Source organism: Saccopteryx leptura, chromosome 1, assembly GCF_036850995.1.
Source record: "Saccopteryx leptura isolate mSacLep1 chromosome 1, mSacLep1_pri_phased_curated, whole genome shotgun sequence".
NCBI lineage: Eukaryota > Metazoa > Chordata > Mammalia > Chiroptera > Emballonuridae > Saccopteryx > Saccopteryx leptura.
This window is the reverse complement of record NC_089503.1, coordinates 163,291,512-163,307,906: the sequence shown is the minus strand read 5'-3', so window position 1 is coordinate 163,307,906 and position 16,395 is coordinate 163,291,512. Positions and strand designations below refer to the sequence as shown.

At 58.1% G+C, this 16,395-nt stretch overlaps 1 protein-coding gene across 1 annotated transcript in view; it reads right to left on the bottom strand.

Annotated features, from left to right (window-relative positions):
• CACNA1S (calcium voltage-gated channel subunit alpha1 S) overlaps nucleotides 1–16,395 on the bottom strand; it is a 43,775-nt gene that overhangs the window by 4,943 nt on the left and 22,437 nt on the right. The window contains exons 15-37 of the mRNA XM_066379845.1: nucleotides 15,765–15,858; nucleotides 14,977–15,046; nucleotides 14,658–14,790; nucleotides 13,890–14,019; nucleotides 13,384–13,443; nucleotides 12,478–12,584; nucleotides 11,849–11,936; nucleotides 11,477–11,584; nucleotides 10,499–10,551; nucleotides 10,112–10,258; nucleotides 9,541–9,742; nucleotides 8,983–9,141; nucleotides 7,661–7,771; nucleotides 7,108–7,191; nucleotides 5,214–5,270; nucleotides 4,244–4,372; nucleotides 3,973–4,038; nucleotides 3,407–3,498; nucleotides 2,739–2,898; nucleotides 1,697–1,824; nucleotides 684–780; nucleotides 273–375; nucleotides 76–177 (exon numbers count right to left, since the gene is read on the bottom strand). Of these exons, the coding sequence (XP_066235942.1) occupies nucleotides 76–177; nucleotides 273–375; nucleotides 684–780; nucleotides 1,697–1,824; nucleotides 2,739–2,898; nucleotides 3,407–3,498; nucleotides 3,973–4,038; nucleotides 4,244–4,372; nucleotides 5,214–5,270; nucleotides 7,108–7,191; nucleotides 7,661–7,771; nucleotides 8,983–9,141; nucleotides 9,541–9,742; nucleotides 10,112–10,258; nucleotides 10,499–10,551; nucleotides 11,477–11,584; nucleotides 11,849–11,936; nucleotides 12,478–12,584; nucleotides 13,384–13,443; nucleotides 13,890–14,019; nucleotides 14,658–14,790; nucleotides 14,977–15,046; nucleotides 15,765–15,858 (2,480 nt within the window). The remainder of the gene's footprint in view (nucleotides 1–75; nucleotides 178–272; nucleotides 376–683; nucleotides 781–1,696; nucleotides 1,825–2,738; nucleotides 2,899–3,406; nucleotides 3,499–3,972; nucleotides 4,039–4,243; nucleotides 4,373–5,213; nucleotides 5,271–7,107; nucleotides 7,192–7,660; nucleotides 7,772–8,982; nucleotides 9,142–9,540; nucleotides 9,743–10,111; nucleotides 10,259–10,498; nucleotides 10,552–11,476; nucleotides 11,585–11,848; nucleotides 11,937–12,477; nucleotides 12,585–13,383; nucleotides 13,444–13,889; nucleotides 14,020–14,657; nucleotides 14,791–14,976; nucleotides 15,047–15,764; nucleotides 15,859–16,395) is intronic.

The following is a 16,395-nucleotide window of genomic DNA, read 5'->3' as shown; positions in this document are numbered from 1 at the left end:
CTAACCTAAGGCTTCCTGGGGAAGTCCTCTGTCTCCCTTCCTACTCGGACTTTGGTCGCCCTGAGCAGCACGCACCTCCTATCGGAGGGATGACCTGGTCCAGCAGCTTCATGCTGGTTCTCTTCCAGATCTTCTTGATGATGGCCCTCAGCTCCTCATTGGCTTGCTCAAAGTTACCTGGGGACAAGGGACGGGCAGGCACGGCCCTAACGTCATCTGGGCCAAGCCAACAGTGCCCAACAAAGCCACCCGCTGCCTGGCACGCTTCTCACCTTCTGTCTTGATCTTGAGGGCTGTGCGGACCAGGGCGAAGAGAGTGGCATTGAAGGTGACCGTGCCGTCGCTGTTCAGGGGCATGTTCATGCCCACAAGCCGCTGTGGGGGGAGAGGAGGGGACTCGCTGCTGAGTGAGGACCAGGCCAGGCCTGGCAGGTCCTCCTCACCTAGTCGGTGGACCCGGAGGGTCCGGGCCATGAGGACTGGAGGGCAGGCTGACCAGGACGCCCTTCACGAGGGGATGGAAGGATGAGTTGGGGGATGCTGGTGAGATCGTCAGTCCTCAGGGAGGGACGTGAGGACAGCAGGAGATGACTGCCCTAAAGTGACTCACCAGCTAACCTGCCCTAGGAACCTGTCACTAGTCCTGTGCCCGGCCGGGGCCTCTCCCTGGCAGCTCTGCTTACCTTACACGCGACCCGGTGCGGGCAGAACTTCCCGAAGCCCAGTGGGGGCTGGATCCTCCGCAGCAGGGTCACCACATCCAGGTGTTTGATTCTGCCCCTGCGAGAGGACACAGGCTGTGTGCCTGGCAGCCCACCCACAACCTCCCTCCCTGCTCAGAGAATGGGCCAAGCAGAGGAGACCTGGGAGACAGGGGAACGCTTCCTTATTTTCCAATCGCATTAAGGAGGTGGAAGTCAGCTCCCTTTTTAAAGAAGAAACAATATTTGAGTTTACAGCTAACCACACCACCAGGAATGAGTTCTCTTTCTGGGGATAGATAGAGGCCAGAATTCCCTCCAGGCCTAAAATCTGGACCTCATTTTCCTCATGGCAGAGCCTTCTTTGGGTTTTGGTTGAGTGGGTTGGAGGCTCTTGAGCTGTATTAATACAGGTAGAGGATATGGGTCAAGGGAGGTGAAAATCCACATATGATCTGTGGTCAGCAGGTTGTTGTAAGGATTAAATGAGACTATACGCACAGTGCCTCACACCGGGAAACAGTCCTCAAATATGAACTTATTACTTTCTTGGAAAGATTGATTGTAAGGCAGTGCGTGCGGATGCCCTGAGGATCAGGCAGGTTCTGACCGAGTCAGTCTAGGTTGGGCAGGGGGCTCTGCATTTTAATCAAGCTCAAAGCTGTTGATTAGATTACCACATTCTGAGCAGCCTGGGCCTCAAGTACCTGGTGAGGTACTGAGTTCCCTGCTCCTACAAGTGCCCACATAGAAGCTGGATGACCACTCACCAATAAAGCCAAAGGGGGTTTCTGCTAGGGGGGCTGTGGGACCCCTTCCAACCCTGAGAAACTGCAGCTCTCTGAGCTGGGACCTCGGATATTGAAGGAAGGGGCAGCCTGGTCATTCTTAGTGAGCTGAACTGTGAATCCCTATTGGGCACCAGGACGGGGTCCAGGATGGAGAGGTGCACAGGTGAGGGAGGGCCCCACGCAGAGCCTGCAGGTGGAACTCACGTGGCCTCCGGGTCGTACTCTGCCCAGATGGCCTTGAACTCGTCCAGGTGATGAGGGCCCAGGATGGACCAGTCCCGTGTGAGGTAGTCAAAGTTATCCATGATGACAGCCACAAAGAGGTTGATGATCTGTAAGAGGTGACTGAAGGGCTCTCAACATGGAAGGCAGGTGGTACGGGGATGAAGATGATACGGGGATGAGGTGGGGGCTGGGAGGTGTCTGCTGGGTGGGAGTGGGGTGGGGGTTCATAGTGTCCCCCTGCTTGAGCCCTTCTGAACCACCTCCAGTCCACACATGAGCAGCCTGTGTCCTGCCCTTATGCTTGGACACAGATAGTGTCCCTTCCAGGAGGCTTGAAGCAGTCCTGAAACACCTGGCCTCTCACCCCCCCCCCCAGGAGTTGATGTCCCCTCCTATGTGCTCTCACAGGACCATGCCTCTATTCTGCACCTGCCTTTTCTGCATGAACGGGGTGTCCCTTGGAATTGCAGGGTTTGTTGCCCAGTGAGCTATGGGGCCAGAACTGTGTCTCATTCATGTTTCTGTCCCCTGCACTGAGCCAAGGGTCTGGCACAAGTGAGGTGCTCACACAAACAGTCCCAAATGAATTCAGGAAAGAAAAATAGTGAAGGACCCAGGTCCCCATGGACGCTGCTGGCTATGTCTCTACAGCAGAGTCAGCAGCCCCGAGTCCTGAATAAATAGGGTATCAGTAGAACATGTGTCCAGGGTCTCAGCTGTCTCATTTGGGCGGAGCAGAGAAGGCAAAAGGCCCACTGAAGCCCTACCCGGTCAGCGCGGATGCTCACTCTATTCTTTTGATCTCTAATACACAAAAAAATTAAAGCCTTTCTCGGCCCCTCTGGAGAGAAGAAGGTGCGCAAGAAACAAGCCACGCCTGATGGCCAGAATCAGGGACCACCTAAGCCCCGTAAGCAGAGCCTCTCGTCTCCCACTTCCCTGAGGTCAACCCCGGGAAAGGGAGCTGGCCAGGAAGGTCAGCCCGGCACAGCCCGTGCCTGCCTCTGGCCTGGCTGCTCACCAGGAAGGCACAGAGCATGTAGAAGCTGATGAAGTAGTAGTAGGCGAAGTTGGTGCCACAAGTGTACTCCTCTCCCGGCGCATAGTCAGACTCGGGGTCACACAGCTTCCCGTAACTGCTGGCCAACAGGACCTCCTGCCATGCCTCCCCTGTCGCACACCTGGAAGGGAAGGGCTCCTGTCGACACACACACGTGGACCGGGGCAGGTGAGCAGACTAGGGCTGCCCCTCCAAGTGGGGAGGTCAGTGGGAGCTGGGCCTCGGTTTCCCCTCTGTTCTGTAGTCCCCCCTACTCTGCCTAGGGGGCCCCAGAAGTAGGAGATGAATGACAGAAAAGGGGATTTCTTGGATCGAGGGGCAAAATGATTTATGTCACTGGGAGGGAGCAGCAGGAGATAGCTGGTCAGAGGTCATATCAGCCTCCCCAGCCCCCTGAAGGACATTTGACCTCTGTTTCCTGCATCTGGGATGTGGTTTGCGGAACAGCCACACTGCACGCAGGCCTGGCTACGTCACAGGTGGGGCCCAGTGAAACTTGAAGGTGCTCCGGAAATGATGGGGACAGCTGAGTCTCAGCCTCTGAGGGCCTGGCTGCACGAGTTACACCAGGCAGCCGGCTCTTTCTCCAGTGCAAAGGCCCTATGGCCAGTGGGGGTGGGGCCTCATGCCTGAAGAGCAGCAGCACGGCCTGTGGGAAGGTCTGGAAGTTGTTGTTCCGGTTGATTTGGGTCCCGTCCACCAGGGCGATCTTTCCGAACATCTGCCAATTACACGGGGCTGCCTGAGGAACCTAGACAGAGTCTGCCTACTGCTGTCTCCCACTTGGCCTGGTCTCCACCTCCCCCGGGGCTCCTCCAAGTCCCCTTCCCTTCCAGCCACCTCAGACTGAAGCCAAAAACATTGGACCGTTTGTGAGGTTGGGTGAGGTTCTGCTCACTGAGCCCAAGAAAAGCAAGAGAGTGGACACGCTTTTCTAACAGCAAGCAGACACGGGGACTCGAGAAGGGGGCGGGCCCTCAGGGGAGGATTGCTGAGATAGCCTGGGCCTCTACTGGGCCTCAGAGACGCAGTCTGGTCCCTCTGGGACTGCTCTGCCTGACTCACACTGAAGTCACTGGGGACAGGGCTGGTAGGAGTGCCAGGCAAGCTGGGGGAGGGTCCAGCCCCTCCAGGTTCTAATGATGCTCCTCCAACATGGCCAAGTGCCCTACAAAGCCCAGGCACCTCCTCTCACCTGCATGCCGATGACCGCGTAGATGAAGAACAGCATGACGATGAGCAGAGCCACGTAGGGCAGGGCCTGGGGGGAGGGGTCAGTCTCTGAGGCCCCCTGCTCTGCACCTGCCCCCTCAGCTCACCAGGGACCTCAGGTCCCCTCACTTGCCCCTTCCCAACTGCAGCCTGGGTGGGCAAATGTGCTCAGCACCCCCTCCAGGTAGGTGTTGTGGGCAGGGCCCTGCGCCCTCCCGTCCAGCCCCGGCGCCCTGGTCCAGAGCTGGGCGCACCTGGAAGGACTTGATGAACGTCCACAGCAAAGTGCGCACGCCCTCCGCCCGGCTCAGCAGCTTGATCAGCCTCATGACGCGGAACAGGCGGAAGAAGGCGCTGGAGATGCGGGCGCTCTCGTCAGGGTCCTGCGGGGCAGCGCCCCAGGGGTCAGTGGGGCGGGGGCTCCAGTCGAGGGGGTGGGGGGCGGGGGAAGGAAGGGCGAAGGGGCAGTGTATATGGTGAAGGGGTCCCCGGGGGGGGGGTCCCTGGCCTGGCACAGCGCGCCCTAGTGCTGGACCTTCCTGGACTCAGGGCTCTGGAAGGGAAGCAGGACTGGGGCACAGAGCAGGTTGAGAGCTGTTCTCAGGAGAGGGCTCAGGGGTTCTGCTTTGGCCTGAGGCTGTGGCCAGGCCCATGCCCTGCCTCTCTGGAGCCTCCTGCCTCATCTCCCCTTCTCTTCAAGCTGCCACTGACTTAGGAGCCTGGTGCTCTCCTGTCCCGCCCCCAGGACCCCCAGTGCAGAGCTGCCCTGATGCTCACAGACTGCACTGTCCCCATTACATGGTCCTCACTGACAGAGGACCTCTGCCCTGTGCAAACCTTAAACACTCGCTAACTAACCCCAGAATGGGAGAGTCCCCCTGCCCAGCTTCCTGTGTCCCCGAAGGCCTGTGTCCGTGACCTGTCACTAAGGTCCTATGCCAGCCAGCCAACCAGCCAACATCAGAGTCCTCTCTGGATGTCCCATCTGCACAGAGGGTGCCAGAGAGCCCCTGCCCATTTCCAGGGCTCTTGCTGAGAAAGCTGCTGCCTCCATGCATGTCCTACCATGGAGCCCAGCCCCCACCCTAACCCACACCCTTTGCGGGGGGAAGGGTTGCTCTTTGGGGAAGGGGGTCCTGCGTGCCGTGAGGGGTCCACCCCATGCAGCCCCTGACCAAGCTTCAGCATGCAAGCTGCAGGGACAGCACATGCACCCAGAATTACAACGTTCCCGCAGCCTCCACCCAGGCAATACAGTCCCCCGCTGGAGGCCAGGAAAGTCTGTGGAGAGAAGAGACGAGGGGAGAGGAAGGGAGGGGAGGGGAGAGAAGGAGAGGGACACGATGGGAGGGAGGTGTCAGGAAGGACAGACACAAGAAGAGTTAAAGAGAGAAGAAGGGAGAGGCAGGGGAAGAAGACCCAGGTGGCTGCCGGTCAGGGGCAGGGGTGGTGGGTGTGAGGACAAAGCTGTGGGGACAGGGAGGCCACAGGCTGGGGGCAGGGAGCAGGGATGAGGAGGGGAGACCAAGGGGCAGCTCCCTTCTCATCTCCAGGGTGCGGATCCAGCTGACAATGGCTCAGGCTCTTTGTGGGTGTTGGGGTTGTGTGACACTGGGGGCGCCCCTGAGAGGAAACTTAGGAAAATACCTGCCCAGGTCAAGTGGATTCACAGCCCCATTGCCCTGAGCCCAGGGGTGCTGGTCAGGGCCCTTGTGCTCCTGAGGCCCATCCTGGGCTTGGGGAGGGCTTCGGCTTCTGGCTCCTGGCCAGGCTCTTAAAGAGCACGTGTGTGTGTGTGGGGGGGGGGTGTGTGTGGCCATTTCTCTGTCCGCCCTCAGCTTCTCCTTCAGTCATATTTCAGGGGAGCCCTGTGCTGGAGCCCCAGGACCGGGGATGTCTCTGCTTTATGTTCTGATTGTTTACGGGTAGGCTGGTTCCCAGGACACCGATTCCCACCTGCCCAACATTCTTCAGGGCAGCTTCTCCCTGGACCATGGACCCAACCCTGACTCAACATCTTTCTTTCTTCTTTTAATGTTTACTTTATTGATTTGAGAGAGAGAGGAAGGGAGAGAGGGGGAGAGAGACAGGAACATTGTTCCCATATGTGCCCTGACCAGGGATTGAACCAGCAAACTCTGCACTTCGGGATGAGCTCTAACCAAGCGAGCTTTCTGGCCAGGGCGGACCTTTTTTTCTAAACATCTCCTCTCTTATTGGGTGAGCTCAGCCATCCTCACGACAGCCCACACCATCCCTGCTTCCGAAGTCTCAGGTCTATATCTCCAACCTGACTCATCCTCTGAACTCCAGACCCATCAGTCCAAACCCACTTGGTACCTCCATAGGGACGGACGTGTGTGTCCTAAACCATCATGTCCCAAACAGAAAGGTTTCTTGCCCCACACCTGCTGCTCCAGCAGTTTCTCAATTACTTGGGCAAAAGCACTTGTTGGTCCCCCTCTCACCCTAAACCAAGTTCGTCAGCAGAGGTTGTCAGCTCAACCTTCCAAACAGATGCAGACGCTGACACCTGTCACCCCCCGCCCTAGTGCTGTCGTCTCCCTTCGGGGTGACTGCAACAGCCTGGTGGCACTCCCTGGGTCAGCCCTGTGTCCTCTACAGCTTGCTCTTCACACAGCAGCCAGAGTGACCTCCTAGAACAGAAGTCAGACCCTCCTACTCTGTGTGCCCACTTCGGTTACAGCAGCTCAGTCAGCATGCCTCATCCTCCTTCACATCCATCCATTGCCTGCTCTGTACTTCTACGGCAGCTCTGCCCACGGGCTTGCTCCACTCCCCAACTCGTCATCATGTCCCCTTCCCTCAGGCTGCACTTCAGATGGCACCATTACCACCATGAAGCCTTCCCTGACCACCCCATTCTGAGATGATGTGCCCCTCACCACGGCTCTGGCCTTGGTCAGCCTGGCACGCCCCTATGTGTGCCTGGAACCCGAGTTGCCTGTTTGCTCTGTAGGACTGTCCCCGTCATTCTCACTTTGTCACCGCCCGGGGTGCCAGGCTGAAAATGCATGGGGTGCCCCATAAGCATCTGTTCAGCGAGTGAGTACTCCCCCCACCCCTGGGATGGCTCTGTCTGTCCCCCGACACTCACGTCGATCTCGCTGAGGATGACGTCGATGATGCTGCCAATGACGATCAGAAAGTCAAACACATTCCAGGGGTCCCCAAAATAGCCCTGGGAGGACCAGGATGGGAGTTGGGGTGAGCACTGGCAGAGAAGCTCTGGAGGCCACAGCAGGGGGTGGGGGTCCTAGCCACAGGGAGCTCCTTCATCCTGTGCCCTCCACAGCCCTCCAGGGTGCAGCTGGGCTGTGCATGTGGCTGTGCACTCAGGCAGCAAGGACACAGCAATGTGCTTCCCCCAGCCCTGGGCTGAGTGGGCAGAAGCTCAGGGAAGGCGGAAAACTATGACAGGCTCCAGGGAGGGGCCGCCAGCACCCCTCCCATCTTTGGCCAGTTCTGGAAGCCTGACTTTTGCCAGCTCTGTGTCTGAACATGGACATGGTCAAAGGGGTGAACAGCTTGGGAGCAGATGAAAGGCCTTCTGTAGGACGAGGCTGGTGGTGGTGGTGGGGTGTCCATGAGAAGGTCCCCAGCCCACCAGACCTCATCTGCTTACCTGGCCCTGTGGTCCCAGCACTCACCCGGGCCTTAAATGCCATGAGCTTGAGGACCATCTCCAGGGTGAAGATGATGGTGAAGGCCACATTGAGGACGTCTGAGATGTGGTTCATCTGCTCGGACTGATTGTAGTGCTGCAGAGGGTGGGGGGGCACAGGAGGGGGCTTGGGACTGTCTGGCTGCCCCACTCAGGAGAAACTCACCCCCCTCCTCAGGCCCTCTGCCCACTTCTCTTCTTAATCTCCAAACACTAGGAGCCTGCTTAGCAATTCCCCGAGCTCTACCCAGCTAATGGGTTTCCCCTTCCCCCCAGCGTGGGTGGCGGAGGAGAAGGGGTTCTCATTCCAAGTCCTGCTGCGCAGATTCATTACTCACAGCTTACTCACGTATTTGTGCTGGGGTGACCAGCACGGAAGGGCTCCTAGCAGGACAAGACTCGGGGAGAAGACCCCTGGTGGATGCTGAGTTCACCAAGCTCACTATAGGTGCACATGGCCCCCGGATGGGGCAGCAGCTCTAAGCAATAACCTCAGCCTCGTGGACTGAGCACTGTAACCTTCCTTAGTGTCTATGTCCTTATAAAATTTCCCAAGAATCTCTCACACTTTTTTTTTTTTAAGAAAGTGGATGACTTTCTACTTCTCCCACAAAAACTCCTCAGGTAGTTCAGGGGACCTGGAGGCTGCCCCACCTCACCCTGGCCTAGCAGGATGACCTGAAGAATTCTGCTGCTGGCTTGGACCCAAACTCGAACCATTGCTCATGACCCTCTACAACCCGGGCCTGCTGGCTCAGCAACGCCTCCCTCCCAAAATCTTCATCACCTGGTAGCCATGTCAGTGGGTGTGTCTAGGCCTCCCAGAGCCTGGGAGCCTCCCTGAGCAGTTCCATTTATACGGGGCTTAAGGGATCAGATGCTTAATTAAGGTTCGATACCACTGAGGATTCTGACATTATCTAGAACGTGTGCTCAACTCCTAAGAGACACCTATTCTGTGAATATTAAATCTCTTCTTGTGACCAGAGCCAAACTACCAACGAACTCAACCTTCCTGATTTGCAGCAGGGGAAAAAACACAGAGAGAGAAAGAGAAAGCACTTTCTTCCTCCACCCTCTTATCCTCTGCCTGGCCACCTCCTGTTCACACAGAATCAAACTTCTGAATCACCTCTGTTATAAACCGTTAGGTGCCTGGCAAACATGCGTGGGTCCGATTCACTTCTCTGTCCCATGTAGCACCTCAACCCACAGCACGTGCCAGGAGGAGTAGGTGGGGGACCAGCTTGGACCTCTGCCCCAGACCCAGACCCAGTCCATTGGGCCCTGGCATTCTGGGAACCTTACCTGCATGCCCAGGCAGATAGTGTTGAGCATGATGAGTGCAAACATCAGGTACTCAAAGTAGGAAGAAGTGACCACGTACCACACCTGGTACTGGTACGGGTTCTTGGGGATGTAGCATCTCAGTGGGCGGGCCTTCAGGGCATACTGGACACACTGGCGCTGAGACACAACACAACAGGTGTCAGCATGGGGGACCCACCCCTCCTCTCCACGCCCACATCCCTGGGCTGGAGGGAAGCACGAGTCTGGCAAAGTCGGGAGCCTGTGGCTGAGGGACGTTGCCGGACCGTTTGGGGAAAGAGTTCCCTGGGACTGGTGGGCTCCCTATGAGGCATCACGGGCCTTTCCTAACATGGCTCTGGTCCAGCCCAGGGCTCTGAGGGGCTTCCTTCCTCTGGGCCTCATGAGGGTCTCACAAGAAAACCTCCATCCCACTAGCTGGTATGGTTCCACATTGGTGGTGGGCTGGAGGTGGGCTGGAGGTGGAGCGGAGGATGTGGGGTCCCCCAGCCCTGGAGTCGTCTCACCAACAGGAGGCCCGTCGGGTGGCCCTGGCACCTGGTTCTTGTCCAGCTCACAGTTCTTGTACTCGGTCTCGCCCTGCTCCTGGAAGGTGACAATGACAAAGCCCACGAAGATGTTCATCATGAAGAAGGCGATGAGGATGATGTAGATGATGAAGAAGATGGCCATCTCCACCCGGTTGTTGTAGACGGGGCCCTTGTCCTCCTCGTAAGAGTCGATAGCCTTGTACAGGAGCCTGGGGTGGGTGGGGGAGACAGGGCGGGCTGGATGGTGGGGCAGAGAACCGGGCCAGGATGGGTGGGCTTTGCCCACAAGGGAGCTTTGTGACCAGCCAAGCATGGGACAGAAGTCAGGACTGTGCCAGGGAAGGGTGGAACGGACCCTGGAATGGGCCCACCTTTCCATGGGGTGCCCCTTTTCTCTAATTACAGAGGCCTATGCCGATGGGGACAGGGGACATTTGCTCAGAGTCCCTGGTCAGGCTCTCGGTGGGGTGTCCGGTCAACACACCAGTCAGAGCTGGTGAGGTTGGGGCTGAGCACTGTCCATGGACCTGGGGGCTGCAAAGGGGGCCGGCTGGACCCCTGGCCCAGCCCTCACTCACTGCGGCCACCCCTCAAAGGTGGAGACGGTGAACAGGGACATCATGGCTGACAGCACGTTGTCAAAGTGGAAGTCGTTGTGAGTCCACTCACGGCGGCGCAGCTCCACTTGTGTGGGGTCCCCGTCCTGGTATACGTAGTAGTAGCCCCTAGGCAAGGGGGACAGTCTCTGTACTCGTGTATGGCTGGGCTGTGTTTCCTGCCACATCCTCTGGGCCTTGGGCAGCGAGTGTGCAGGACAAATGAAGGTCCCAGATGGGACATTGCTGGGCACTTCCTCCACACAGGGACCCAAGGTAAAGTGCTCTGGAGCTCCCCCTACCCCTCACATGTGTCCCCGTGTGGTGGCCCTCCCGCCGGGCACCCTCAGCCAGCAAGGCACTGCACACCTGCACTCCTCCTCTGTCATCTTGGACAAGTCATTGCAGCTGAAGAACTTCCCCTGCATCCAGAAGGAGGGAGAGAGATGAGCTGTCATGGAAACAGGACTGAAAGGGGGAGGGATGAGAGAAGGAAGGTGGGGAGTCTGGAAGGAGGAACCTTCCCAGAGGGTTGCCAAACCAGGGGGTCAGGGCCCAGAACAGCCCTCCTCCACCACTGTCCACCCCTTTAGCCTGTCCCTGGCCCCAAGGATAGGCTGAAGAGCTTTGTTTTATGCCCTCCTCAGCCCAGGCTGAGGCCCCAACCCAGAGCAGAAGTCCTGTACACGTTTATTGAATGAATGAATGTCATTGCATGTCCAAGTCGGGCCGAGGTTCTAGCTTGTAATTTTAAGACAAGCTCTTCGGGGACCAGGAGGCTGTTGGATCATGAAAAGGGGAGCCAGGGTGTCTGATGCACTCAGGCATCGATTTCTATGTCCCACAAATGACCTACAAGCCAGGGGCTCCCAGAGACCAGCTCGGTAAGAGGGCCATCCTGGCAGGGCGGGTCCCTGGGAAGGAACTGACCACCATGTTCTCCCAGGAAGTGAGAATAGGATGGAGTTCATTCCCAGAGGAGCGAAGGTGGATTTCGACCTCCAGACGCTCCTGGGAGACAGAATGATGCTGGACATAGGGGTGCGGAGGCCCAGGTGATCAGGGAGGTGGAGCCAAGGGGGCTGGGCAGGGGTGTGTTTTCTGCAGGCCCAGCAGGGTGAGTGGGGGGCAGGAGAGAATGACAACAGGGAGGGTGACTGCAGGGCCTGGCAGGTGTGTGGGGGCCCCCCTCCTCCAAGGGAAGCCACGGAAAGCCAGCAGGATGGCAGCTGCCCCAGGTGCCTTAGGACACCTGCTTCCCCAGCTTGGGGCTCCCTTTGCTTTGAGGGAGAAATGGGCCGCTCTTGCCTCAGCTCGAGGGCTGGCACCCTGGCCAGCGGGGCGCACCTTGAAGAGCTGGACCCCGATGCAGGCGAACATGAACTGCAGGAGCGTGGTGACCAGGACAATGTTGCCGATGGTGCGGATGGCCACAAACACGCACTGCACCACGTGCTGGGGAGGAAGGCGCCGATAGGGCTGGGCGGCAGCACCCCACCCTCGCTATTCTGGTTGAGGGGACCCCAAGGGCTGTCAGCCTCCCTGCCCTTACCCCCCCCCCCTGAAGCTGGTTGCAGATGGAGAAGCTGAGGGAACATGGCTGCCCAGGCTCATCTTCACCCCCCAACGGTAAAGGGGATGGGCTGTGCCCAGCGATGGCTGGGCTGAGGATCCTGGAGTCAGGCCCCCGCAGCCCTGGGTCCCACCGGGTCCTCACACCTTGAGCCCTTTGGCTCTGTTGATGGCTCGCAGGGGTCGGAGCACCCTGAGCACCCTCAGGATCTTCACCACGGAGATGGAGCTGGACCTGGGGAAGTGGCCAAGGGTGGGGCTGAGGGTGATGCTCCAGCCTCCACTTCCTCCGGCCATTAGCTGGGGGGGGACTCCTTCTGCCTGAACACACCCACCTCCCCCACCTTTGGCTGAGTGTGGGTCGCCCCAAGTGAAACTGCCTCCTGCTATGAGGGTGTGCTTATCGTCTTCCAGAAGCACAAAACGAGCTTACCATGCAGAGATGGAGAGGGTGTGTGCGTGTATGTGTGCACGCGTGCATGCACAGGCCTTCTTCCCCTTAGACCAGCAGCTCCAAGTTCAGGGACCATGTCCCCAAAGGGCTGCTGGGACTGCCTTCTCCTCTCTGGCCCACCCCTCGTCTGCAGCACTCGGCTCTGTCCACTTAGCATTGGCACTTCAGTCCAGTTGGTGATAACCCAAGGGATGTGGACCTCCATCAATGGCTCTGAGACACCCTCCCTTTGGGGCTTGGTGCCCGTCAACGACCAGTGGGTGACACCCACTCTGAGGCCATGGCACGGGTGCAGAGGGTCCACGCCCCAGCCTCTGCTCACTTGAGTCCCATGGAGATGAGGGACACGGCCACCACCAGCAGGTCCAGGATGTTGAAGTAGTTGCGGCAGAAGGAGCCCTTGTGCAGGAAAGCGCCGAAGGTCGTCATCTGGGAAGAGACAGACAGCACCCGGGGTGGGGCGGGCTGGGGACAGGCCTGCGCCGACAAGGGGAGACTTCCCGAGGGCAGATTCGCCTCCGTCTGCCCGCGACAAGGCGAAGAGCTGGGGGTCTCTCATTCACCCCAGTCCTCACAGGGTCCCAAGGTGCGTTTTCTGTCTTCCACTCCAGTTCTGGGAGCCTAGGGGCTTCTTGTAGGCAGCCACACCACACTTTGCTCTGAGCGCATCTCTTAAGTCAGATGCCGTAGGGAGCCCTGGGTCTCTGTTCCCTTGGGGAAGCCCTGGCCTCCTCTCTCGTGCAGGGCATGATACGGTTCCTTCTCCTCCCTGGACGCTGCTTCGGAAGTCCCCCTCGGCCCCACGGACAACCGAGTCGGATGAACTACCTTCAGGGTCTTGAAGACCTTCACCAGAATGAAGGTCTAGGAACAAACCATAGCTCTCCGGGTCCACTCCCATGCTAACTGTGCCTTCAATGAGAAAAACTCCAAAGGCTCCACACCCCTAACTGTGCTCGGCAGAGAGGTGTGTGGGGTGCAGATCAGCTGCCTTTCATGTCTCCAGGTATCCACCCACTCTCCCTCGTACCGCAGGCTGTGACCCAAAACCTCATCTGATCCCCAGGGTCTTGACTCTCTCTGCTCTCTCCACCTTCTTGCTTTTCCCTCATTCCTCCTGTCCAGCCCCTGACTGAGCAATAAGTAAGTTAGAGCTGCATCAGGTCTGGTTCCCTGGCCCAGAGATGCCCCTTGCCCAAGCCGAAGCTGTCTCATGGCCTTCACTCACCTTAAGAACAATCTCCACAGTGAAGACAGAGGTGAATGCAATGTCAAAATACCCAAGGATCTGGGAACAGAGCAGGGGAGAAGAAGTCAGTGAGAGGAAGAGTGGAGCAATGATATCATTATCTTCTCACCATCACCATCACCACCACCATGACCAACATCATTGCCATCATCGCCATCATCACCACCATCACCATCATCACCACCATCACCACCATCATCACCATTATCATCACCACCATCACCATTAACACTAAACCCAGGTAACAAGAGCCTGTCTGTGCCTCATGCTGTGACAACACTGCTCAGAAGGAGGGAACTGGGCAGTGCTGGCCCTTCATTTTCTCAGGTTCTAAGGGACTCTGACACCTGCAGCCACACAGAGGACAGGGCTGCAGTCAGCACCAGAGTGTGATGTGCGATGTGCGGTGTGCGGTGTGCGGCGGCGGAGGTCTGGAGCAGAGAGGCGTGCTGAGCTGGCAGAGGGCACAGGCCTGCTGCCATCACCTGATTTCTCATGGACTCCGCCCGGATGGGGTCCTCGGCGGCCAGCGCGGCGCTGCTGAGCATGATGAAGAGCAGGATGAAGTTGGTGAACCAGGTGGCATTGACGATCCGGTGACATAGGACGCGGATCCTGTGGGGATGGGAGGGCCAGGAAAGCTGTGAGCTGCGAGGTGTGCCAGCTTCACCAGTCTCTTCCCTGCAGGGGACACTGGATCCCTTTCTCCTGGGTCAGCAGCAAATAGCCTGCATCTGGCTCGTTCTCTGGCTGGACATGCATGGACCTTGTCCCCATTCTGTCCCTGCAGCCTTAGTCCTATGTCCCAACCAAGCCCCTCCCATCACCCTACTCTCCCCAGTACTCCTCCACCACCCACGGGTTCCCCACCAGAACAACGGGACAGACCCTTCTGTATCCCTGAGACTGTCAGATGAAACTCTTTGAAGACTCCAGTCTGTGAATATTCTTTTAAGGTGTGAATTGGGAAGCCAATAACTACAGCTTCTTAGCCCCCAGCCCCCTGTCCTGTCTACAGCTGCTCTCAGAAATGAGCCCCTATGCCAGACCCTCTTAGGTACCAGTGACTGATAAAGTGTTGAAGCCTTGCTTACCCCAGATATGCTAGTATCTCAGGGCACAAGCTCTGCAGCTAAAGGAGCGGATCTCTCAGAGTGTCATTGTAGGCTCAGAGAAGTCAGAGAAGGGGGTCTCTGGAGAGCAGGGAGGCAGCCCTCCCTGAGCTCATGCCCAGTAGCCAAGGGGCCACCCACTTGTTGGTAGGGCTGAAGATGAAGAAGGAGCTGGCTTCTGGGATGGGCACTGCCTTCTCCTTCAGCTGCAGCTCAGCCAGGGGCCGTGGCCGGGGGCTCACTGGGACCTCGGGCTCATCTTCTTCATCATCCCCTGTGGGGAGGGGAGAGAGGGAGACTTGCTGTGGCATCTGCTGTCTCAGACGCTCACAAGCCAGCAGGGGTGGTTGGTGGTGGTGGTGATGGTGGAGGGAGTCCAGATTGGGGACACATGAGAGACTGTCCCTGGGGAGGAAGCCCCAGTCTACTCTCCCTACCTCCTCAGTCCCAGGACTCTCACCTGGGAAGTCAGCTGAGGGGTAGGGGTCCTTCACCTCGTTGACGTTAGACTCAAATTCATCGACTTTTAGCTGTCGGAAGAAACACAAGGGAAATGATGATAGAAAGGAGATGTGTCCTTTCCACTTAGAAGACATTCACTGGAGGGCGAGTGTGGGTTTCTGCTCACATAATCTTCCCTACAGCCTGGGGACAAGTGACATTATGATCATCCCACTCTATAGCTGAGAGGCCAAGCCCAGCTCCCATGGAGCAAAGCCAGGAGCCCAGCCCATCTGGGCCTGTGACTGTGCCCCTGGTTTACCTCTCCAGGACCGAGTTGAGCTCCCCCACCGGGACCCTCTGCCCCTTGGAGGCTTGTCCCCTGACCCTTGGAGTTCTGCTTCCTTGGGCCCCAGGAAGGGTGAGCAGAGCCAGGCTAGGACAAGCCAGGCGGGGATGGAATGGTGAGAAGCCAGTTTGGGCCTCTCAATGGGACAGGGGCACCAAGTGGGGGAAGGGACCCCTTGGCTGGGATGGGAAGCTGGGACTCTGAGAAAGTCTGGGTCTGGTTCCCAGATTGGGCACCTGAATTTCTCAGCACAAAGTCTTCCCTGAAGGACCTGTAGCCATGGACTGTCTCCCACTGGAGTGGAGGGAGGCGCCCTCCCCTGGCTCAGAGCCTCTCTCTTACCCCCACCTCACCCCACCAGCACCCTCAGGCCTCTGGGTGAACCAGGGACCTTTCAGAGTTGAACCGGCCCTTCCCCCCACCACCTGCCTCTGGCAACGCCCACATATTGAGCTCACCTTGGCCGTAGTGGGGATGCCCTCGCCCTTGGGCTTCTGTTCCAGCTTCTTGGCCATCACTGACTTCTCCTCCTCGGGCCTGCTGGGGAGACTCCTGAGTTGGAAAAGCAAGAAAGCCCAAAGTGGAGGTTGAGCTAGAAAGTTCTGGAGGAACTGCTCAGCCTGGGGACCCTCAGGGGACCCTGCACCAAGGGCTCAGAGGACTCTGTGGGGAGGGACTGTGGGCCTGGGTAAGTCCTTCGAGATAAGAGGGCATGGTGCCCAGTGTAGACTCAAATGGGCCTCACTTGTCAGCCACACACGATGCTCGTCAATTGGTGAGTGGGTGGGACATGGCTTTGCTCTGATCAAAGGAACACCCCCAGAGTGGAAGTGTGGTTTGGCTCAAGACAGGGCTCAAGTCTTGGGAAAAGTCCCGGGAAATGTCTGGCCTCCACGGCTGGCCTCTCCCGGTTTCTCTCTCCCGCTTGCCTCCACCAGGAATGGGCACAGGAGGAAGCAGGCCTTTGTCTAGAACCACTGAGGGATGTCGGTTCTCCAACCAGCAGCTTCGGCCCTGCCGGGAAGCAGGTTGTCAATGCCACAACCCCACCCTGGACTTGCTGAATCAGAGACCACATTCTGACAAGGC